The sequence below is a fragment of the Pristis pectinata genome, chromosome 3 (genome assembly GCF_009764475.1).
Source record: "Pristis pectinata isolate sPriPec2 chromosome 3, sPriPec2.1.pri, whole genome shotgun sequence".
In the NCBI taxonomy this organism is placed as follows: Eukaryota; Metazoa; Chordata; class Chondrichthyes; order Rhinopristiformes; family Pristidae; genus Pristis; species Pristis pectinata.
Window position 1 is genome coordinate 124,042,110 of NC_067407.1, and position 26,260 is coordinate 124,068,369.

Below are 26,260 nucleotides of genomic sequence, written 5' to 3' on the forward strand. Positions count from 1 at the left end.
CAGCAGAGCAGGCCAAATAGCCAAGTCCTTTTTTCCTTATGTTCCTGTGAATGATACGCTGTCCTTACGAAGCAAATCCTGCCTTTTCTTCACACTTTCTGGGTCGGTATCTTGGATTTCCCTGTGCTCTATTATTATAGTAACAATTAACAATTTGCCTCCTTTGCCAAGGCAATTAGGGATGAGTAATAAATACAGGGCTCTTGACATTGTGAGTGACATTTTTTAAATAACATAGGGGACTTGATATTAAGTGGGCATTTTTGATTTACTTTCAATATTCAAGGTGAATTGGAAATTTTACCTACAATATTTTTTGCACAACAGACTAGTCTGGGAAGATTCCTTCTCCATCACCACAAATGTACGGTAATAGTACAAAGAATTTTGCATGACTTTTATTGCTGCTAGAAAACCAGTTGATAGAACATTACATTCAATATGTAAATGAACAGGTCAAGTTATTGAACCAAATTAAACACCAAGTTTCATTTACTAAATTTTACAAGGTCATACAAAAAAATGGTTAAATTACAGTGGTGCATTTTTCTCATATTGACATTGAATTATGTTGTAAGTCATCATTTTTACAATACTCCTCAGGACCTGGTGCTAAGTATGAATACTAAAAAGTTTATTTTCGGCATTTTCTAAAATCATACTTACTTTGATATTAAATCCAGGACCACACAACATTAATGACTGTTGGTTAAAAATGGAGTGAAACATATATAGCACATAGTGCATTTTTTTTTTGCAGTGACAATAATTTAGACCTAGAACATCTTATGGTTGAAATACATAAAGTAAATGTAAAACAAACTAGATATACATCGTATAAAATCACCTTTCACAATTCTTGGTCTTTGACTGTCCTTTTTTATAAAAATGCCAGAGAATACAGATACTGCATAAAGTTCAAAGTGTTCGATGTCAAGTTTTTCTGCTATAGGATTTCATACATTGATTTGCCACATCACAGGTAAGATATAAGCAACCGGTAACCCAACAGCCTGATGAAAGAGGGTAGGGCCTCGCCAACTAAGAGAGCTGAAAATTCCAACTTCACTTAAAGTCAGGTTAATATTGAGGGCTACAGGTCATGTTAAATATTGTTTGGCAGTGGAAAGTGTCATCTTTGTGGGAGCCAAGGAAATACAACCTAGAAATCAGAATTCATCCTCTTTTACTATGCTAAACGCGTGTTGCATATAGCATGGAAGCTCATTCAGATTTCCCCAAAAAAATCTATCTGAACCTTTGGTGTTTTTTTACACACTGGATCCTGGCTAAGATGGGACTGGTGTTGTGAACCATGCATCATGTATTGAAGTTTCAGTGCCAATTTCCCAATTACACAATTTCAACCAGAAGCAACCACCAGCATAATCTACCCCAGGCTCATTGCGCAAGTGGGTCCATTTTCGAGGCTTAACTCTTTTAGGAGAATCCAGCTCCCATGTCAGAGCTGATCACACAATCCAACCCATCCAATGTTTTAAACTGTGTGGCAGCAAGGAGCCTATAAAAAGAATAGAAGTGTAATTTGGTGAGAAGGGGGAGAAAAAAGGGGGAACCATGTGTGCAAGTTGAGGTACAGCAATACCTTCAAGGGCTGAGGTGCAAAATCCAGTATCTGTAGTTGCTGCACCAAGATAATAGCATTTAGGACTTAAGTGCTTTGTTGATATCAAATAAATATTAAGCAAAAGCGTACATGAACTTCATATGAACAGAAAAACAAAATTATACAATTTAAATACATCAGCACTACTTTAAATACTTGTACTGCTGTCTACATCATGTAAACACCATCCGACACATAATACAAAAGCAGCGTATACTTCAGCCGTGTGCTCACAACACTGATAGCCAGTATGGTCTTGAACAAAGCAGTTAATTGGTACTAAACAGAAACAATCACAATCTGGTAAATGCAGCCTCAGGAAGCCTCGCATGGAAGCCTTTTATGGAAAACAACAGCTTGTCTCGGTTGATACTGCTGCCTTCGCCTTTTTCTCTTTTCCCACCGACACAGCAATAACATTTTGAAAGTGTTTCTGAAGGTTTTGTTGCACAGTGCATAGCACATGGGATTCACAGTGCTGTTAACATAGCACAACCAGTAGCCCAGGCGCCACAGTGCTTCATGAATGCATTGGTCACAAAACGTGTTTACCAGCACCATTATGTTGTAAGGTGTCCACGTGATAATAAATGCCAGCAAAATTGCGCTAAGTGTCTGTGCAGCCTTTTTCTCTTTTACGAGTGACAATCTCTTACGCTTTGTTATCTGAGTTCTCGATTTTGTGGCAAATGCTTTTGAAACTGTGGTTTCTCTAAAAGACAAAGGCATGGATGTGGATGACTTTGCTAAAGAGGAAATTCCTCCCACAGTCTTCGAAGCATGGATGGATGGCATTGATTGAGCAGGAAGCTTGGCAAAATGCTGGTGGAAGCTATTGTCCTGCTCCTCTTTTAACTGCTGTGATCTGAACTTTCCCCCCTCCTCATTAGCATCAACTTTGCCAAGTTCGTCACTGCAGAGATCCATGTTATCCACCTCCGTGGACTTGGATAGACCAGCAGCTGCCTTAATCCCGGGAAGGTTTAACACGATGGAATAAATGGCCCTGGTTTCCGCCACCACGTCTTCCTCGTCAGATGAAGCTGAATGATCCAAGGAACCACCGCCATCATTGTTGTTCCAACTATCACTGCTGCTTGGCTCCTGCTCACCCTCTGTGTTGGCCTTCCATGATTTGGAGGTCGGCCAGAAGCGGCACCTTCCTGGCCTCCTTTTGTTTCTCGTTCCCTCCCGCTGCAGCTCATTGCTGCTGCAGCTCCTCGTGCTGCCAGTTTGATGGACAAAGTGCATGGTTTCCATGTCATGAGTCGAGGCCTGGAGAGCTGCCAGTTCTTTGGTGCGTTTCTCAGTTTCCTTGTAGATCCTCCAGTAAAGGATGGTCATGATGGTGACTGGCAAGTAAAATGCAGCAATGGCAGTACCAAAAGTAATTATTGGTTCAGATAAAAACTGTATTAAACACTGATTTGGTGGCACTGTTCTTTTGCCAACAAAATACTGCCAGAACAAAATGGCAGGAGCCCACAGTATAAATGAAACTATCCAAGCAAGGCCAATCATTATTCCAGCTCTCTTGGGAGTTCGTTTGGCTCTATAGGTGAGTGGCCGTGTTATGGATAAGTATCTGTCAAAACTTATAACCAGAAGGTTCATGACAGAGGCATTGCTAGCAACATAGTCAATAGCGAGCCAGAGGTCACAAACCACATTACCTAGAGCCCATCGGTCCATTATGATGTATGTCGTGTACAGGTTCATTGAAATCACTCCAATTATCACATCTGCAAAGGCAAGACTAAGTAGAAAGTAATTGTTCACTGTTTTTAATTGTTTGTTCACCTTGAATGCAACCATCACGAGAATGTTTCCTATGATTGTCACCAAGGAGAGTATTCCTGTGAAAAAGGCAATCAAAATAACTTGCCAAACAGTATGACCCCCAAGAGGGTCTGTGGTACTATTACTTATGACAGAGGTGTTGGATTCCAGAGAGGCTGCGGGAGAATAGGTGGCTGATCCTAGCAAGCTGCTGGTGCTTCCGTCCATAGGCCTATCACCCAGAACCGCTGATTCTTCTGATTCCCTGTTCCAGGAGAGGCTGGAATTGAAAAAAAACAAGGAAGATGTGCTGTTGTGATCTGGGATCATCGTGGCTTTCTGGCATATTCTGTAAAAGAAACCAAAGAGAGAGCAAAATAAAAATTAGTCCCACACAAAGGCTACAATGTTTAAAATAATATAGGTTCCTATCCAAAAATATTAGTGCTAAATTACCCTTCGTACTCCCTACTAGAAACCCTATCCATCTCAATCAAGTGTGTCTTTTTGTTATATAAAGAAACATTTGGAAGTCTTTAAGAATACAATCTAAGAAATCAAGGATTCTTTATTGAGCTTTGTGTGAGCTCAACATAACACCAATGGTCTGCTGAAACGTGCTAAATAGAAAATAAACTTAAGTTGCTTTACCCTTGCCAGAGCACAAGAATAGTACATGGGCCAGAAAAAGAGTGTGGACAGTATTTGCATCATTTCTAGAGCTTTTAATGTTCTCTTATATTCTCTGCTTTCGCCTCCTTCACTGGTGTTTGTTTTCAGTGGAATAGGAAGGAAACACAAAGTGCACCCAAGAAACTTGTAACAACATTGCTAAAAAAATAGCCTTAAGTCCACTGGAAAACTCATATTCAGCACAAAAATGGCCATTTCACAAACTATTTAAAGGAAGGTTTTGAATAGAACTTAATACTAACCTTGAACCTGGTTCCAAATTCAGTCATGAGTGAAAGGATTTCTTGTCTTCAAACAACAGCAAAATTTTTGCGTAAAGCAGTACACACAAATAATCTGTGTGATAGGGGAAACAATTTTAGGAGACGTGCTCACAGACAGGACCACATAAATAAGTCAACTCCATCCGTAAATCAATTATTAAGAAGACCAGAAAATGCTGAATTTCTGACTCAGACTGTTGTTTGAAGGCAACATTTCTTTCATTCATGACTTTTATATATTTTTAACCTTTATGAAGGTGCATGAAATTCCTCCCACAAACATATCTTTCAAAATTAGCTCTGCGAAGCAAAACAATCTTAACAGGAGTCAATGCAAAAGGAAAATGTGCAATAAATGACATGAAATAGAGTATAGGATGGGAGAAGATGGGAAATAATGGCCTGAAAATCCCTGAGTTTATGTCAAACGGATAATAAAGATTTAACAGAGTAAATAGAGGCAAGACTTATTATGCTAATAACAATCATGCTTGAACAAATTTATCCATCAAATCATTATTCTGGAGGCTTTCATTGTCCATGAAGAAGCTCTGCAAAGGAGGGAAATGGATTGGGGAATTCTAAAGAGGAATAAATAATTATAAAATGCCAGAGAGAGAATGAAATTGACACAAAGAAGCTTGGATTTGAGAAAGGGGTAAACCTTGGGAAACTGATGACTAGTAATATTGAATACTGAGTCACATATATGATCATTGGGAAGTCAAGTTAACAGTGAAGACTAAAGTGAAGACCAAAAGCGAAGACTAAAAACACTAAAGCATAATAAATAGGGAAATTTCAAGGATCTGTCTGTAAGGATGAGAAAGGGGTTAATTCCACTGGTCTCCGTTTGTCCCTAATGTTTTATCATAATTGCATTTTCATGTAATCTTTGTAATGTTTCTTCATTCATACTACACATGATAGAAAATAAGAAATCTGCATCTCAAATCTGCTCCAGTTACACCTCCGTCCAGTTGATGGCACTCAAAGCATTCAAATCATAACTCACAAACTGCATTTCATAAGCAGTTCTCCTGTAAACAATATTTAATAAAGTGAGCCCAATATACAACATATAATTTCAACAAGTGATCTCACACACTATTTTTTATTCATTTCATAAGATATTTTGTGAAAGTTACTTCATACTTATAATTTTAAACATTTAGTTTCATTTGAACAAAATCCGTGGACTTACTTAATATCAAATGAGACACTTAAGTAATTTGTTTTAAGGCAATTATCATTGGTTTTATGCAAAACAGAAATTAACTCATGCTTCTCACAGGAATCAAACCCTATTCCCTACTTGAACCAGCATTGGTACAATTTTATCATATTCCATCATAAGAAGGCAACTATCAACTAAAGGGTACTTAATTCTTTTGTTTGTGAGCTATTTTGTATTGTCCCATTTCACTGCTTCGCCCAATCTTTGCATCCTATTCTGGTTGAGAAGCTACAATGACAACAAGGTTTTGTAGCGTGCTCCCTCAATGAAAATTAGGAATCTTTTTGGAATGCTGTGATGGAATAGAGGTTTGAAAGCCTCGTAGTGCAGTTGAAATTTAAAGCTCCCACCACAGGATTGTGCCTTCGCTCTGCTACGGAGGTTGAGCGCCAGCTTCCACTGCCCAAAGAAGGCTACAAACTCATTGAGGATCTTACATGAAGCATGTGATCATAATATAAGGCTGGGGATACTGGATACAAAACTTACCTAACATGTATACGTAGCGTATGCACATAAACTAAACCGGGCTCTTTCTAGCACATAACGCACTGGATTTTTTTTCACAGCACACACATTCCCAATGATGGCAACCTTTTACACTGCCATGTTGTCAGCTTGCCAACTAATGCTTGAAGTAGTACTTGTGTCCGTATCATGGAATCTCCTATTATGGTAGCTCCACTCAGAATATAACGATCACATTGCTTTAGTCTTGAAGAAAACTCTTAAATATGCTGTTGACAAGATAACGATGGGATTCAATCATTTCCAGGATAATAAACCAGTGAATGGGAGACACAGTTTGTTTGAAGGTGGTTCCATGAGTAATCTTTCCCACCTTTGTTGGTTTGTTTAATCTTAAGTTACCATGTTTTATTATCAGACATTAGTGCTGGAATTTCAATATTCTAATGTATATTTAGCAAAATGCTTGACAGGATCTGATTGATGAGCATGGATTTTGGAGCATTGTTGCGGTTGTACGGGAAGGCTGTGGAATCCTTGTTCCTAAACCTATTTTTATCTAATGGAAATCAAATCCAGGAAACACATTCAAAGTTCAATGTTTTGTTTTTGTCGGGAATGACTTAGTAATAGGATATGGTGCTTAATTAAATCACACATAGAGTGTCCACCTCCATGTGATAATGGCCTCTTTCCACTTTTAAAAAACATACTCATCTGAAAATTGTCTTTTTACTATCACAAAGTACAAGGGTAGAATTTCCAAATCACACAATCGAAATTGAGCATTACTTCGCATGAGATATGTTTAACATTAATCACAGGAATGCAGCAACAACTCACATTCATTTAGTACCTTTAACATAGGGTCACAGAATCACAAAATGACTACAGCACAGATGGAGATCATTCAGCCTGTTGAGTGTCTTCTGGCTTAATGCAACAGCAATCCAGTTGGTCCCACTCCTCTGACCTCTCCACATGGCTCTGTTAATAATTTCCACTTGGATAATAACCCAACTCCATTTTGAACACTACAGCTGAAGTTACCTCCATTGCGCTAGCCAGCAATTCATTCCAGAGCCTAACTACATGTTGTTTAAAACCAACTTTGGTGTTTAAAAACTCAGGCAAGTGTCAACTGATGCATTTTGGGACGTTAAGCCAAGGCAGGACATACGCAGTGAAATGACAAGGACCTGGGGAGTGTGGCAGAACAGAAAGACCTAGGGTACAAGTACATAACTCTCTGAAAGTGGTGACAAGGTGGTAAAGAAAGTGTGTGACGTTCTTGCCTTCATCAGATGGGACATTGAGTACAAGAGTTGGGACGTCACATAACAGCTGTACAAGACATTAGTGAGACTGCACTTGGAATATTGTGTGCAGTTCTGGTCGCCATACTATAGGAAGGATGTGATTAAGCTAGAGAGGGTGCAGAAAAGATTCACAAGGATGTTGCTGGGACTGGAGGACTTGAGTTACAAGGAGAAACTGGATAAGCTGGGACTGTTTTCCCTGAAGCGAATAAGGCTGATGGGTGACATTACAGAGGTTTACAAAATCATGAGGGCATAGATAAGGTGGATGGTCGCGGTCTTTTCCCCAGGGTAGGCGAGTCCAATACTATGGACATAGGTTTAAGGTTAGAGGAGAAAGATATACAAGGAAGCTGAGGGTGAAGGTTTTCACACAGAGGGTGGTGGGTATGTGGAATGAGCCGCCAAAGGAAGTACTAGTGATGGGTACAATTATTACATGTAAAAGGCAGTTAGACTGGTTCATGGATAGGGAAGGTTTTGTAGGATATGAGCCAAATGCAGACAAGTGAGACTCACTCAAGATTGCACCTTGGTCAGCATGGACGAGTTGGCCCGATGGGCCTGTTTCCATGCTGTATAACTCTACAACTCTATCTTATTTCATGCCACTTATAGTTACTTTCCTTGCACCTTATTGCACTGCACTTTCTATGTAGCTGTGACACTTTACTCTGTACTGTTATTGTTTTTACCTCGATGCACTCTGTACTAACTCAATGTAACTGCACTGTGTAATGAATTGACCTGTACGAATGGTATGCAAGACAAGTTTTTCACTGTACCTCGGTACAAGTGACAATAATAAACCAATACCAATACCAAACATCTCTATTCTGTGTCTCCTAGATCTTGATCCTTCTGGCAATGGGAACAGTACTTTTTGATGTACTCTGCCTATACCCTTGATTATCTTAATTACCTTGATCAGACCTCACAACCTTCCCTATTCCAAGGAGAACAACCCCAGCTTCTCCAGTCTATCCACATAATTAAAGTTCCTTATCCCTGAAATCATTCTGGTGAATCTCTTCTTTACTCCTTGCAGGAAGTAAGTTTTGGACTTGTGCTTTCTTTGGAAATCCACCTCATGGAGGCATAGAGTAATACATCACAGAAACAGGTCCTTCAACCCAACCAGTCCATACCAACACCCAGCTGGTTCCAACTTCCTGCATTTGGCCTATATCTCTCTAAGCCCCACCCCTCCATGCACCTATCCAAATGCTTCTTAAATTATACTATTATACCTGCCTCAAACACTTCCTCTGGCAGCTCATTTCATATACTCACCGCCAGCTCTGTGAAAAAGTTGCCTCTCAGTTTCCTTTTAAACCTTTCCCCTCTCACCCTAAACCTATGCCCCCTAGTTTTGGACTCCCCTACCCTGGGGAAAAGACTATTACCTTCCACCTTATCTTTGCCTCTCATAATTTTAAACATTTCTATAACGTCACCCCTCACTTTCCTACGTTCCAAGGAATAAAGACCTAGCCTGGCCAACCTCTCCCTATAACTCAGGCCCTCTAGTCCTGGCAACATCCTCGTAAATCTTTTCTGCACTCTTTCCAGTTTAACCGTGTCTTTCCTATAACGGGGTGATCAAAACTATACACAGAACTCCGAGTGCGGCCTCACCAACGACTTATACAACTGCAACATAATGTCCCAACTTCTATTTTCAATGCCCTGACTGATGAAGGCCATTGACCTCTACTGCCCTTCATCAAGGTCATGGTTGATCTTCTACTTCAGCACCATTTACATGCACCAATCCAGATCCCTTGATTCTTTAATTTCTATAAACAATTGATCTCTGCTTTAATTGAACTCAATGACTGAGCATCCACAGCTCTCCAGGGTAAAGAATTCCAAAGATTCACTATCCTCTGCATGAAAAAGTTTCTCCTGTAAGCCTACCCCTTAGCTAACACAGTAAATCCTCATTCCAAACTTCTCAGCCAGGGGGAAATATCCTACCTGAACCAAGTCTGGGAATCCTGGAAGAACTTTGATAAGTTTCAATGAGATCTCCAGTCATTTTTCCAAACTCTAGAGAACACAGGCCTGATCTACTCAATCTCTCTACATCTGGCAAACCCACAATCCCAGGAGCCCATTTGGTGAATCTTCCCTGCATTCCCTCTACAGCCGTGCAGATGCTATTTTTAGCTAAAGAGACCAAGTACACCAGATGCAATCTCACCCTGGCCTTATGTGATTGTCATTTACTCCTGTACTCAAATCTTTTTGAAACAAAGACCAGCATACCGCTTGCCTTCCAAATCGCTTGCTTCATCTGCAACGAAGCCCATGTCCCTTTGAACATCAGCACATCCCAATATCTCACGACTTAAAAATACTCAGCTTTTCTATTTTGTGCACCAAAGTGGATAACTTCACCTATTCCCACTTATTTTGCTTCTGTCCACTCACTCTATTATCTATATCCCCTTGAAACCCCTTTACATCCTCCTCCCTACTCAAAATCCTACCTATATCTCATCTGAATTCTCTACATTCCTACAAGAAACCTGTTCTACAGGTGGTTAAATGTACAGCAAACAGTGAAACCAAGGTGCGGTTTGAAAACAAGAGTAAGAATCTAAAAGTTCAAAGGTTTCACGGGTTCTAAATTGAATATCAATCAACATGGGATGCGTAACAATAACCACAGCAATGCAACAACAACTGATATTTATATAATAAAAAGAAGTAAAATGCCCCAAGGTGCTACAAAGGAGCAATATCAGGGAAAACTACATTGTGTCAAATTGTGTTTTAAATCTGAGGTGTTGCTGGACTGGGAGTTAATGTCACTCAGTGAACAGAAGATAATCCCACTGGATCCTCTATATAATACTCATTGCAAGGCATGCATTTTGCAAAATGAATAACTTTTATACACTGAGGGCTTTTCGGTTCATTTCTGGTGTACAATTCATTTTTTTAAAGAAAAAGGTGATAGGATTGAAATTCAATTATATCCAACATTTATTTCGAAGTAAAGACTTAAGGCGGCTCAGAAGAAAACTAATCAACTCATGTCATCTTTGTCCAAACATAACACTGTAAGAAATAGAAGCAAGAGTAAGAGATACAAGCACTGGAGTGTGCCCTGCCATTCAATTTCACAGATGAACGTCCTTATCAGCTCCAATTTTCTACCCATCCATTGATTCTCTTACTGCCCAAAAATTCTGTCAATCTTGTGAAAGTGCAAAATGAAATGTGAGGTTTATTTCTCATATTTCTTTATGACATAGGCAGAGTCCATTTGACCCACTGAGTTTATCCTGCCTCTCAGAACATTAGAACATAGAACACTACAGCACAGTACAGGCCTTTCAGCCCACAATGCTGTGCCAACATTTTATCCTGCTCCAAGATCTATTTTACCCTTCCCTCCCACATGGCCCCCTATTTTTCCATCATTCATGTGCCTATCTAAGAGTCTCTTAAATGTCCCTAATGCATCTGCTCCCACAACCTCTGCAGGCAGTGTGTTCCATGCACCCACCACTCTCTGTGTAAAAATCTTACCCCTGACGTCCCCCTTATACCTTCCTCCAATCACCTTAAAATTATGTCCCCTCGTGTCCATTCTGTCCCATTTCCCCCACCTATTATTTCACAAGCCCACCTATTCCCCCGCCCCTCCCATCCCGCCAATTCTTCTATCCCCCCTCTCCACCGATGCTAAAGTGCAATTAACAGTGGACAATTAACTGGGGCCCCTGGAGGAAACCTACACAGTCAGGATTGAATCCTGGTTGTTAAGGCGGTGTGGCAGCAGTACTAACCGCCGCACCACTGCGCCATCCCGAATGCACATTTTTGCCGATTGTAGCAAATTTTGTTGAGGAATTCATGCCTGGTTTCATATCGCTGTGAATGGGAAACAAGACAGAAAAATCAGTCTTCTCCTGGAGTGTTAGAAAACTACATTGAGAAATCTAAGCGTGCTTGCACATTACCATCAAAATTTTAGTGTTACATCCTGAGTCAAACATTACCTAGTGCCCTTGACTAGCCTGCAGTTATCATTCCGTGGAAGTGCCAGCATTTAAATCTTCAGTCCTCTGAAAATGGCAACAGCTGGACTTGAATACATCTGATGTAAGCTGCAATGCCACAGTGCAGGGTACTTTGACATTGCTTGCAGTGAGACTTGTTTGGATCCCATCTGTTCAGAGATGCAGGCAATTAAAATACTGATTGTCTTTTAAATGTGGCCTTTCTCTCTGATGTGAGAGCTCCTTGGAATTTTTTACTGCATGTGCTGAAAGCTCTAATGATGTATGGGTAGTGTGAACCTAATCAATATTATGAAACATTAAAATATGCAACATATTAAGGATGTAACAGGTCTAACTGAATCAATAAGGCACACAGTGAAATGGTGAACAAATATTTGTAACATGATCCTTCACAAGTCACTTAAGCAAGCTACAAAGGAAAAATAAAAAGAAATCCGAAATAAAATGTGGAAGTACACAGTAAGTGGCCAAATGTTCTATGGGATATAGGCATTCTGTAGGTAGGAGGGAATAGCTAAGTCGGCACAACATTGTGGGCCGAAGGGCCTGTTCTACTGTTCTATGTTCTATGTTCCAAGAATGAGAAACTGGCATGTGGGTGAATGAGCTAGTACAGTATTAGGTTTTACTGGTAAAACTGTTGTCAAAATCATCATAACCAGTTTGGATCCTAAATATCTTCACTGATGAGTGAAAGATTTTTTAAAAATACAACTTGAAATATTATAGAAACATAGAAACCTAGAAAAACTACAGCACAATTCAGGCACTTCGGCCCACAAAGCTGTGCCGAACATGTCCCTACCCTAGAAATTACTAAGCTTACCCATAGCTCTCTATTTTACTCAGCTCCATGTACCTATCTAACAGTCTCTTGAAAGACCCTATTGTATCAGCCTCCACCACTGTTTCCGGCAGCCCATTCCACGCACTCACCACTCTCTGTGTAAAAAACTTACCCCTGACATCTCCTCTATATCTACTCCCCAGCACCTTAAACCTATGTCCTCTTGTGGCCACCAATTCAGCCCTGGGGAAAAGCCTCTGACTATCTACCCTATCAATACCTCTCATCATCTTATACAACTCAATCAGGTCCCCCCTCATCCTCTGTCTCTCCAAGGAGAAAAGGCCGAGTTCCCTCAACTTGCTTTCATAAGGCATGCTCCGCATCCCAGGCAGAATGCTTGTAAATCTCCTCTGCACCCTCTTTATGGCTTCCACATGTTTCCTGTAGTGAGGCAACCAGAATTGAGCACAATACTCCAAGTGGGGTCTGACCAGGGACCTATATAGCTGCAACAATACCTCTCGGCTCCTAAATTCAATTCCCCGATTGATGAAGGACAATACACCATATGCCTTCTCAACCACAGAGTCAACCTGCGCAGCCGCTTTGAGCATCCTGTGGACTCGGACCCCAAGATCCCTCTGATCCACACTGCCAAGAGTCCTACCATTAATACTATATTCCGTCAACATATTTGACCTACCAAAATGAACCACTTCACACTTATCCGGGTTGAACTGCATCTGTCACTTCTCAGCCCAACTCTGCATCCTACCTATGTCCCTCTGTAACCTCTGACAGCCCTCCAAACTATCCACAACACCCCCAACCTTCGTGTCATCCGCAAACTTACTAACCCACCCCTCCACTTCCTCATCCAGGTCGTTTATAAAAATCACAAAGAATAAGGGTCCCAGTACAGATCCCTGAGGTACACCACTGGTCACTGACCTCCACTCAGAATATGACCCTTCAACAACCACTCTTTGCCTTCTGTGGGCCAGCCAGTTCTGGATCCACACTGCAATGTCCCCTTGGATCCCATGACTCCTCACCTTCTCCATAAGCCTCGCATGGGGTACCTTATCAAATGCCTTGCTGAAATCCATGTACACTACATCTACTGCTCTCCCTTCATTGATGTGCTTAGTCACATCCTCAAAAAATTCAATCAGGCTCGTAAGGCAGGACCTGCCCTTAACAAAGCCATGCTGACTATTTCTAACCATATTATACCTCTCCAAATGTTCATAAATCCTGCCTCTCAGGATCTTCTCCATCAGCTTACCAACCACTGAGGTAAGACTCACCGGTCTATAATTACCTGGGCTATCCCCACTCCCCTTCTTGAATAAGGGAACAACATCCGCAACCCTCCAATCTTCCGGAACCTCTCCCGTCTCCATCAAATATCATCGTCAGAGGGTCCGCAATCTCCTTCCTCGCCTCCCACAGCAACCTGGGGTACATCTCATCCGGTCCTGGCGACTTATCTAACGATGCTTTCCAAAAGTTTCAGCTTTTCTAATATCTACACGCGCAAGCTTTTCAGGCCACTGCAAGTCCCCACTACAATCCCCCAGATCTTTTTCCGTGGTGAATATTGACATAAAGTATTCATTCAGTACCTCCGCTATTTCTTCCAGATCTATACGCACTTTCCCACTGCTGCACTTGATAGGCCCTATCCTTTCACATCTCATCCTCTTACTCTTCACATACTTGTAGAAAGCCTTGGGGTTTTCCTTAATCCTGCCCATCAAGGCCTTCTCATGTCCACTTCTGGCTCTCCTAATCTCTTTCTTAAGTTCCTTCCTTTTAGCCTTGTACTCCTCCAGATCTCTAACGTTACCTAGTTCTGTGTACCTTTTGTATGCTTTGCTTTTCCTTTTGACTAGAGTTATTAAAGCCTTCATACACCACGGTTCCTGTATCCTATCATGACTCCCCTGTCTCATCGGAACATGTCTATGCAGAGCTCCACACAAATATCCCCTGAATATTTGCCACATATCTTCTGTACTTTTCCCAGAGAACATCTGTTCCCAATTTAATCTTCCAATTTCCTGCCTGAGAGCCTCATAATTCCCTTTACTCCAAGTAAACACCTTTCTAGCCTGTCTGTTCCTATCTCTCTCCAGTTCTAACGTAAAGGAGATAGAATTATGATCACTATCACCAAAATGTTCACCCACTGAGAGATCTGACACCTGACCAGGTTCATTTCCCAATATCAAATCAAGCACAGCCTCTCGTCTTATAGGTCTATCTACATACTGAGTCAAGAACCCTTCCTGAACACACCTAACAAACTCCACCCCATCTAAACCCCTCACTGTCTGGAGATGCCAATCGATGTTTGGGAAATTAAAATCCCCCATCACAACAATTCTGTTATTCTCACACCTTTCTAGGATCTGCTTCCCTATCTGCTCCTCAATAACCCTGTCACTACTGGGCGGCCTATAAAAAACACCCAGCACAGTTACTGACCCTTTCCTGTTCCTAACCTCCACCCACAGAGACTCCGTAGACAATCCCTCCACAACGTCCACCTTTTCCGCAGCCGTGACACTATCTCTGATCAACAGTGCCACTCCCCCACCTCTTTTGCCTCCCTCCCTGTCCTTCCTGAAACATCTAAAACCTGGCACCTGAATCAACCATTCCAGCCCCGGAGCCATCCAAGTCTCCGTAATGACCACCACATCATAGCTCCAAGTATCGATCCAAGCTCTAAGCTCATCCGCCTTGTTCACAACACTCCTTGCATTAAAATAGACACATCTCAAGCCTGTCTGAACATGTCCCATCTCTATCAAATGCCTATGGTACTTACTCCTAGCCGCCTCGATTTGAGAGCCAACCACATCTTCCCCAGTCTCTCCAGTACGGATCCCACCCCCCAAAAATTCTAGTTTCAACTCTCCCCAGTAGCCTTAGCAAACTTCCCCGCCAGTATGTTGGTCCCCCTGGGATTCAAGTGCAACCCGTCCCCTTTGAACAGGTCATACCTGCCCCAAAAGAGAACCCAATGATCCAGAAAACTGAATCCCTGCTCTTTACTCCACTCCCTCAACCACGCATTTAACCTCCTCCTCATTCTGTTCCTATACCCACTGTCGCTTAGCACAGGCAGTAATCCAGAAATTACTACCTTTGAGGTCCTGCTTCTCAACTTCCTTCCTAATTCTCTATAGTCTCTTTTCAGGACCTCGTCTCTTTTCAGGACCTCATTCCTTTCCCTACCTATGTCGTTGGTACCAATATTTACCACGACCTCTGGCTGTTCTCCCTCCCCCTTCAGGATATCTTGGACGCGATCCGAAACATCGCGGACCCTGGCACCTGGGAGGCAAACTACCTTCCGAGTTTCTTTCCTGTGTCCACAGAATCGCTTGTCTGCCCACCTAACTATGGAGTCCCCATCACTAGTGCCCTCCTCACTCCTTCCCTACCCATCTGAGCCACATGGCTGGGCTCTGTGCCAGAGAGACCGCCACTATTGCTTCCCCCAGGTAGGCTGTCTCCCCCAACATTACTCAAACAGGAGTACTTATTGTCAAGGGGTACAGCCACAGGGGTACTCTCTAGTACCTGACTCTTCCCCTTCCCCTTCCCCCTCCTGACTGTGACCCAATTGCCTGATTCCGATGTTCCCGGCGTGACCCCCTGCCTATAACTCCTCTCTATCACCTCCCCATTCTCCCTGACCAGACGTAGGTCATCGAGCTGCATCTCCAGTTTCCTAACACGGTCCCTCAGGAGCTGCAGCTCGACACACTGGGTGCAGATGTAGCCCTCCCAGAGGCAGGGAGACTCTGGGAACTCCCACATCTGACACTGAGTCACTGACATTGACAGTCACTGACATTATGTAAAACTTATACTCAGTACAGTAGAGCTGACATACTTCACTGTGTAATTTTAGTGTCAGAGAGCCTGAATCTGAGTCATACAGCCTGGAAACAGGCCCTTCAGCCCACCGATTCCATGACAACCATCAAACATCTGTTTACAGTTGTCCAATTTTATTTTTGCCATATTTCCCTTAATTCCCTAAGATTTTACCACTCACCTGTTCATTTGGGGCAATTAACCTGGCACGCAGGAGGAAACTGGAGCACTTGGAGGAAACCCACGTGATCACAAGGAGAATGTGCTAATTCCACACAGAGAGCATCAGAAGTAGGATTGAACCCGGGTTGCTGGAGCTATAAGGCAGCAGCTCTGCTGATGGCATCACTGTGCTGCCGAATAGGCTTAGCACAATTGGCTTGAGAAGATTTTAATTTAGAGATGCTGTTGGTAACCAAGCTATATTTTGCTACTTTCTTCATTTCAGATTTATTGTCGGGTAATGCACTTTCAATTAATTAATTGCACTTGCCTGTGGGGTCAATTATTCACTTTAAGCTTAATACTTTCATTTGTAATGATTAGCCGAAGCAGTTGGAAAATAGAAATTTTCACTCATGTTATCTTTAAGTAAAGAAGACATTAGATTTTTTACAGTAATTAGGAACTTCAATGAATCTGTAGTCTCTTTAACTGAAATAATTTCATCCAAATCTGGGATGCCTGAAAATAGGTCCCTCACATTGTGGTGGGGTACAATCCCCTCTCAGACTGTGCAACTATCAGCCGTGATCTTTACATCAAGAGTTCCAATAATCTTTTGGAAGAAGTAGTTCCAATAATCTTTTGGAAGAAGTATGTGGTAAAGGTGCCCACAGTGATCCTGACAACCCTCCATCCTGTACATAGGGGGTTCTCTCTCACTCACACCGTAAGTTTTAGTGCAGAGCATTTGAACTGGGTTCTTAAGTAATGAATCCAACATCAAGCGAGAATGATCAACATTGAGGGAGAGAAAAGTGACTCCAAATTTATGGGTGGTTAAGTTTGGAAGTTGGCAGAGATCTCCGATGCAGAATTAACGTGTCGCTTTCAAGCCTCCTGCAAATTACCATGATTTCAACTTGCAGCCAGCACTGACTGTTCTGCTCAGAGTACAGTTACAATACTGGCATCAACCCGGCAATGTGGAAAGTTGTCCAGGGGTGTCCTATTCACAAAAACTATGACAAATCCAATACTGCTAATTACCACCTTGTCAGCAGAGTGATGGAAGTGGTCATCAACAGCGGTATCGAGCAGCACTTGCTCACCAATAACCTGCTCATCAATGCCCAGTTTGCATTCCACCAGGACAATCAGCTCCAGACCTTATCACGGCCTTGGTCCAAACATGGACCAAAGACCTGAATTTCAGAGCTGAGGTAAGAGTAACTACCCCGATATCAAGGCATCCTGGTAACACTGAAGTCAATTGGTATCAAAGGGAAAACACTCCAATGACTGGAGTGATACCTCACACACAGTAAGATAGTTATCAGAGATCGATCTTTCCAGCCCCACGACACCACTGCAGAAGTTCCTCTGGCCAGTTTTCCAGCTGAATCATCGAAGACCTTCCCTCCATCATAAGGTCAGAAGTGGGGATGTTCACTGTTGATTGTACAATGCTCAATCCTATTTGCAACTCCTCAGCAGCACATGTCTGCATGCAATAAGTCCAAGACAACACTCAAGCATAGGCTGATAGGTGGAAAGTATGAATTGTGCCACTAAAGTGCCAGGCAATGACCAGCTCCAACAAGAGAGAGTCCAGTTACCTATCTTTAACATTTAATGACATCACCATTGCCAAGTGCTCCACTATCTTGCACACTCTTCCTTGCCAAGATTCAAATTGGGAATCTTCTACCTGAAAAACCTGGCCTCCTCTTGAGAGCCCTATCCCATCACAATTGTCCCACCTCCACTTTGTCCAAGACCCAGAGAGAAATCAACCAGCAGTTGACATTTAAACAGTGCTGATCCCACACTGATAAGTGCTGGCATCCCTATTGGTTATAAGATATATAAATGACTTAGATGAAAATGTAGATGGGCTGATTCGTAATTTTGCAGATAACACAAAAATTGAGTTGTGGATAGTGAAGAAGGTTGTCGAAGGATATGGCAGGATATAGATCAGTTGTAGATATGGACAGAGAAATGGCAGAGGAAGTTTAATCTGGGGAGTGTGAGGTATTGCACTTTGGGAGGTCAAATGTAATGGGAACGTACACAATAAATGGCAGGACCATTTAGAGCACTGATATACAAAGGGACATTGGATTCCAAGTCCATAGCTCCCTGATAGTGGCAACACAACCAGATAGGGCAGTAAAGAAGGCATATGGCCAGTTAGCCTTAATCAGTTGGGGCACTGAGTATAAAAATCAGTAAGTCATGTTGCAGCTGTATAAAACTTTGGTTAGGCCACATTTGGAGCATTGTGTTCAGTTGTGGTCTCCCTATTACAGGAAGGATGTGGAGGCTTTGGAGAGGGTGCAGGGAAGGTTTACCCAGATACTGCCTGGATTAGAGAGTATTAGCTATAAGGAGGGGTTGAACAGACTTGGATTGTTTTCTCTGGAGTGTTGGAGGCTGAGTGGAGACCTGATAGAAGTTTATAAAATTATGAGAGGCATAGATAAATAGTCAGAGTCTTTTTCTCAGGGTACAAATGTCAAATACTAAAGGGCATAGCTTTGAGGTGAGAGGGGGAAAGGTTAAAGGCGATGTGCAGGGCAAGCTTTTTAAACAGAGGGTGTTGGGTGCCTGGAACACACTGCCAGGGATGGTGGTTGAAGCAGAACGACAGTGTTGTTTAAGAGGCATTTAGACAGACACATGAGCATGCAGGGAATGGAGGGATACGGATCATGTGCAGGCAGATGTGAATAGTTTCATTTGGCATCATAATCAGTACAGATATTGTGAGCTGAAGGGCCTGTTGCTGTTCTGTACTGTTCCATGTTCTATGTTCGGTGTTGAACAGAGAGGCCGTCAACTCAAGCTTTGAGCTGGAAATTTTTTTAAATTTCAAAAATATACTTCACTCGTGATAAAAAAAATAGATACAAAGGAAGAAACAGCGCAAAAACAAAGTCTTAACATTCATGGTCATTACATTCAGTGGTGTAAACTTCAAAGAAAAACAAAAATAAACATTGCACCATTGCCAGTCACGTGGCTCCCTGAGGTGATATCTCTTTCATTGTTCGAGCGGCTTCCCCAGGCTACACAGTCATCAAATTAGTGTTGGCTGCTGCCGAAGTTATCATCTGCCAACTGGGTGAAGTTTCAATGTGTTCATGCTTTCATCATTATGGCACCTGCCATGATTTGCCTCACGGATGTGCCCATGTGTACCAGGTGGATGTAAAAGGCCACCATTGTTCCCAAAAAGCTGCACCACAGATGCAAATTTTGTGCCCACTGGATATTATAGAGATCAATGTAAAACATGGGAGTCAACATGCAGGGGCAAACACCCAATTGCAGTGTGTTTGGTGACACAAGATTCTGCAGATGCTGGAATCTGGAGCAACACAAAAAATGCTGGAGGAACTCAGCAGGTCAGGCAGCATCTGTGGAGGGAAATGGATAGTTGACATTTTGAGTTGAGACCCTTCATCTGGGCTGAAATTTAGAGGGGAGACTGGCTATACTGGCTATCTCCCCACTATCTTTCAGCCCAGATGAAGGGTCTCGACCCATAATGTCGACTATCCATTTCCCTCCATGGGTGCTGCCTGACCTGCTGAGTTCCTCCAGCATTCTGTGTGTTGCAGTGTGTTTGGTGTTTGATTATTTCCTGACTACTGAGTCCTGCCGAGGTATCTGTCACAGGAGTGGAAGAACCGCGTGTTGGAAATTCCATCACCACCCTGCTCCTCCATCATTCTACCCCACTCCATGTTAACCAGGTTATTCTCCTTTGACACTATTTCCCTTGCAGGGGGCTCTAGATGTTCCAATGAATAAACAAGGTCCTGGCAGTAAGTAATTGAGCTCAACTTCACATTTCTGAACAGATCTTCCTGCACATCCTCAACTGACTTTACACGTACAAAAAAAGTCCTGACAGTTACTAGGTCCCTCGAGGCACAGAAACGAAGGTGACTTATTCCCTGGTGGTCCACTACAGTAATGCTTCAAGTATATACCTCTTCTTTCTCTCCCCCTCTGCAAACTGATACTGATGTCTGCTAATCTAATTTACACCTAACAATATCTCGGTGTCTTAACCCTGAGCAATGCAATCACATTGCTGCAGTGTACTCAAAAACAGAACAGAGATTACAATTTCAATTTTGGCTGTTCTCATCCCCCCGGGCAGATAACTGACAGTTGCATTCACACTTTTATTTGCAAAAAAAATCTCATAATGTCAGTGTAAATTTACTGTGAAATTGTGGTACCGAGCTCTGCTTCTTGCTGTATTCCACCTCCAGTATTAATCTTGCCCAATATTTATTCCTAAGCCAACCTCGTTTAAAACCAGAAAACCTGGTCATAATTATTTTGCTGTTTGTGAGGTTTTGGTCTAAGCTACTTGGCTGCCAACAATGACGAGCTTTCAGAGTGCTTTGGGACGTACTAGATTGTGAAAATCACTCCACAGAGGCAAGACCTTCCATTTTCGTTCTGTCCAGACAAGCCAAGATACATGTCGGTGCTCTTCTGTGGCCATAAGGCAGCAGAGAGTCGAGAGCAGGAGGTGTGTACTCTGTGTGTCGGCCCAGTTATGGTTGAAGCTTTTTCTCTCTCCAGATCTCGGAGAGCCACTTAAATAACTTCTTGTACAAGGCACATGATACCAGCTGTAATTAGACGTGGACTCAAAATGCTACACCGAGTGGCTGGGATGCCAAGGTATGTAGGAAATTTAACCTTGTGTCTAAGACTGAAGCAAGGCTAATTAATAAGCCTCACTTGTACCTGTCAAGTCAGTATAACTAGGAGATTAAGGTATTAGCATAGCCTGAATCAGCTGTGAACAGCTAGAATTCTGCACAAAATTTTGCTGCAAAATTAACTACAGTTCTAAACTTGAGAACAGCTTGACAAATGTTGATTCAATTCTTCATTTGTCACTACTCATTGGTTCTCAGAATAAGAAATCGCAGAATATAAATAAAAGGCTAATTTAATTGGAGCCTTTCTTTTCTGTTAGAGCAACCCAAAGGCAAGACCTGCAAACAGTGAAACACAAAGAATGAGTAGCTTTCACACAGGGCAAGAGGAAAGGTAAGGGTAGGTACCAGTTCACTGGAGGGCAAGGTCGCCCACAGGTTCTGAAGCTGGGGTTCTGGATGAGGAGTATGAGGCAGTAGTATACGACTTGGTAGATTGGAGGGCCTGCCTAAAATCCTGCTTCCAATGTCAATGGGTGTAGAGGACTCCAGAGTCAATTTAGCTCAGGGCTTTGTGCAAAGCAAGAGCCTACCATTTCCACCAAGGAAATGGCAATTGACTCTATCACACACAATGTCTGATGGCTGATGTTGTGCTCCCATTGCAGGACAGTGATCATCCATTCAACATCTGAATGATGTAGGGGAAGTGCAGAGTTCTGCCACAACGAGTATGGATTACAGGGTGAAAGGATGTCACAGCAAAGTGTTACTGGAACGGGCGAGACTCCTTCCTCAGAGAACATCAGTGGGTCTATGGAGCACGGTTAGGAAGACAGCATTCTTTCTTCCACTCTTGTCACTGTGCCAGTGACCTCACTGTTCCTGGTTGGCCAGCCACCCCTCTCCTGTGATGGTGCAGAGCTGTTCAAAATTATCCTTTAAAGCTTTCTGCAGCATCCCCCACTTACACCAGCAGTGTTCCAACATTCACATTGCAACACAGGAGTAGTACTATCTTGGGACAGGGAAAGTCATGCAGAAGACAGCACTGAGGGGACACAGAATACTGTTGTACAGGGCATGGCACAATTCAAATTACAAAATTAGCTTTCAAATGGCTTTATTTTTGTATTGTTGCCAACAATTGGTTCGATGGCCAGCAACAAAGGGAAAGCAAAGTGTAGGCTGTTAGTCACTGGGGAGTTGTGGATACAGCTGCTGATACTGCATTTAGATAAGTTTGACAGGGATAGAGAGTGGTAGAGTCCTGGCAAATATTTATTCCCTCAACCAACATCACCAATATTGATCATCAATTACAACTTTCATCAGAACAGGGACTATTGGATGTCACTAGCTGGAAAGCAGTTTGCTGACTTTAATGGTGACTAAAATCAGGCAGGATGGTTGATCCAATCCTATCATTGTTTTTCATAAAGTGGGTTGGGTTAAAATTGGCCCCTTGGTTTCAATGTCTGTTGTTTTCATTGGTGACTCAGAAAAGTAAGGGTTCAACTTCATTCATTGGCTTTACCAGAGGTACTTCAGTACAACACCAAGGGAGAATGGAAAATCAAAACAATTGCAGATGCTGGAAATCCAAAATAAAGGCAGAAAATTGATGGAAATACTCAGTGGGTCAGGCAGCATCTGTGGGAAAAGAAACAGTTGTGCTTCGGGTCTGGGTCCCTTCGTTAGAATTGGGAAAGATAAACAAACATGTTAGTTTTCAGTAACAGAAGGTGAGTGAGTGATGGGTAGAGCATGTCTGATTGCATGAAACCAAATGACTTAAGTGACAATTAGCAGCCCATTATGTTTTTTTGTCTGTGTTATGTGTTGCTAATAGCAAGGCTGTGGCACCTTCACATCACTGACTCTTCCTTTCCTTTGCTGGAACTCTTCGTCTCCATCTTAGGGGATAGGCTAGCCACACACATCCATTACAAGCCACAGACTCCCATAGCTACTTTTCATCCTCCCAGCTTGTCTCCTGTAAAGGCTCTATTTTTTTCCAGTTCCTCTGCCTCCCTTGTGTTTGCTCTGAGGATAAGACATTCTACACAGGTGCCTCTGAGACGTTTTCCTTCTTCCTGAATCATGGCTTCCTTTCTACCATAGTGAGCAGAGCACTTGACTACATCTCATCGACTTCCCACACCTCTGCTCTCATTCACTCTCCTCCCGGACAGAGCAAGAACAAGAGTTCCCTGACCCCTCGCCTTCCACCCCAAGAGCCACTGCATTCAACAGATCGTCTTTCAGAATTTCCATCAGCTCCAACAAGATTCCACAATCAGACATATATTTCCCTCACCTTCCCTTTCAGAATTTCGAAGGGATTGCTCCCTTTGTGACTTCCGTGTCCACTCATCTGTCCCTACCAACTGCTCCCTACTTTATGGAACTTTCCCATGGAACTGTAGGAGGTGCAACACCTGTCCTTTCACTTCTTCTCTACCATTCGTCTAGAGGCCCAAACAGTCCTTCCACATGATTCATTTGTACTTCTTCTGATCTAGCTCCATTTTGTGTTCACAATATGATCTTCTCTATGTTGGAGAGGAGCAGAAGTATAGATAGGGTGATTGCTTAAATGAACAAAAAGGGTCGGATGTATACAGTATATATCATTGAACCAGGCTCATAACGGTATGGCTGGAATCAGGTGCATTAAGTGGGGTGGAGGTTTGGGTATTTGGTATTGGTTTATTATTGTCACTTGTACCGAGGTACAGTGAAAAGCTTGTCTTACAAACCAATTGTACAGGTCAGTTCATTACATAGTGCAGTTACATTGAGTTAGTACAGAGTGCATTGATGTAATACAGGTATAAACAATAACAGTACAGAGTAAAGTGTCACAGCTACAGAGAAAGTGCAGTGCAATAAGGTGCAAGGTCACAACAAGGTAGATCATGAGGAGCAACAAGGGAGATGTGGGGTGGGGAGGAGGTAGTCTTTAGGTTGTGATCAGAAGCAGGATCATTGGTCAGGATTAGAAGTAGCTGGTGCGGGGCTCAGGGTAGGTGGGTAATTGCAGGTCAAGGTGACTATTGGCTGATGGGGAACAGTAAAAGTGGGGGGGTGCATGTTGTGGTTGGGACAATGGGTGTGGTGGGTGGTGTCGGGGTAAGTTTATTTTATTCATGAGAAGTGGTCATCTGTATCACTGCTCTATTCTTTGTTTTGCTTATTAAAAAATTAAGCTTGCAGTGTGGGAAAAAGCACTCATTCTGAAACTCGTTATAAAGCTGGTCAAGAAACATTACCCGGGATCTTCCCAACAGATCAAAATGTTTTGTGTTTACTTGTGGGGAATGTGTGACTATTACATTTGTTTTCCTGTCAGTTTTCCTGCCCTGAAATTGACTGGTGGTTGGAGAGTGCTAATGTCTGACTGCAACAGAATATATATTAAATTTACAACCACAATCAATGATGTAGTGACTGCTATTGCAAAGCATTGATCCAGTTTTGTACTTTTTCTTATTTATTATCTGAATAGCTGGAAAACACTGTTATTTTTTAACAGGGCAGAATTGCAGAATATGCTAAGCTATCTAGCTCATGCCTGATCGGAAGGTTTGATAGATTTATGGTCATTTCATTTGTGATATATGGAGTCCAGCATTTTTCCCTTTAGCTCATATAAGCGGCTGTAGAGTGCTTGCACCTTAATAAAGTATTTCGTCTGTATATTCTCACAGGGATGAACAAGCTACTATCGACTCACTGCACGTGCGTGAGATGTCAGAATTACTCCTTCAGGGTGATAAATAAGTGTGGCTAAATGAGCAAGGAGATGATATGAATGGGCAGTGACAATACCACGAGGTTCAAGAACAGTCTCATTACAGCAGAGACTTTAATGACAAGGTTTGCAATGTCTTAGCCCTGTCCATCTGTACATGTGTTTGATGTAATCTTGTAGCTAAACTGGTAGCAGCTGGATTACACAAGTATGGTGTGAATAAGGTGAAATGCTTTCATTCGAGTTCAGCCTTATAAAAACTGACAAATTATACAGAATTTAAAGCACAAAAAAAAGCCACTTGGTCCAACTGTTTATGCCAGTGCTTTTTTGCTTCACAAGAGCCACCTCCAACTTCTTCCTCTTGTCAAAATAAGTAACTTGTTACAAGTGATCCTCTTTTCCTCTTAATTAAAGAAATTGCCTACCAACGAGATGCTAATGCTACATATAGACAGTATTACATGCATGTAGCTGTATTTGTGCTGTTGCTGCCTTTAACAAATTAACATGAAAATTGTTGAGAAATATTAATGGCTCTGTAACTTTTCAGGTTCTTTGCTTCGTCTAATTTATAAATATCGCTGGGATTTCTTCAAATTGTACTGAAATTGTCTATTCTTCACGATTCTTTGCCTGAAATATACTAGCAGGAGTTTGTGGGAATTTTAACAAAATTCATTTTGAATGGAGTTCACTGTTATTTTGCTTTGCACAAGGTAACATTGAAAAGTTATTCTCATAAATACTGATGTCTTCCAAGATTTTGAGAGAGAGAGAGAGAGAGAGAGAGAGAGAGAGAGAGAGAGAGAGAGAGAGACAGGAGTAGATGCTGAGAGGCTTTTTCACCAGTGGAATTTTTAGGCGGGGAGGGGGGGAGTCTCAACCTTAGTGGTCATAGAGTTACATAGCACGGAAACAGGCCCTTCAACCCAACTTGTCCATGTCGACCAAATCAAGCATCAAGAGACATCAACATCTTTATTTACACAAAGAATTGAAAATCTTATGAATGATTTGCCTCAGAAGACTACAGATGAGTTTATTCAAGGATTCAATTGATAGACTTATAGATACTAAGAGAGTAAGGTGACTTTGGGCAAGAAAGTGGGCTTGAGATCGTGGATTAGTCATAATCCTATTAAACAGGAACGTTCAAAGGCTCTCATGCCTACAATAACTTCTATTTATTGCTTCTTATAAATGTGATTGTACATTTAACTCGTCAGTTTGAATAGAACAGCAGAATTGCACATGAGTGGTTTCTTTTTGTGTTCTTTTAGATTTGATTAATGTCTCCTATATTACAGTTTATGAATACAAATTAACATTTCATATTACAGTGTACAGACCACACTATAAAATTATTTGTGGACGTCCAAGATTCAATGCTATTTATTCAAACAAAATTGTTAGGGGCAACGCCCTCCCATATCATTGTAAAGAAAGCTACCCAGAGACTAAATGATTTCCTGTTTATGGAACTAAGAGATTTCAGGTCAAATTATGTTTTTCAGATGCTCAGGATGTCCCA

General features: G+C 42.0%; 1 protein-coding gene across 2 annotated transcripts in view; it reads right to left on the reverse strand.

The window, feature by feature from the left end:
- Positions 1 to 550: 550 nt before the first annotated feature.
- The window catches only part of LOC127568175 (muscarinic acetylcholine receptor M3-like), a 110,525-nt gene continuing 84,815 nt past the window's right edge, over positions 551 to 26,260 (reverse strand). For both annotated transcript variants that reach the window (XM_052011614.1, XM_052011615.1), the window contains one exon: positions 551 to 3,755. In XM_052011614.1, coding sequence (XP_051867574.1) covers positions 1,943 to 3,736 — 1,794 coding nt within the window. In that variant the 5' untranslated portion in view covers positions 3,737 to 3,755 and the 3' untranslated portion in view covers positions 551 to 1,942. The remainder of the gene's footprint in view (positions 3,756 to 26,260) is intronic.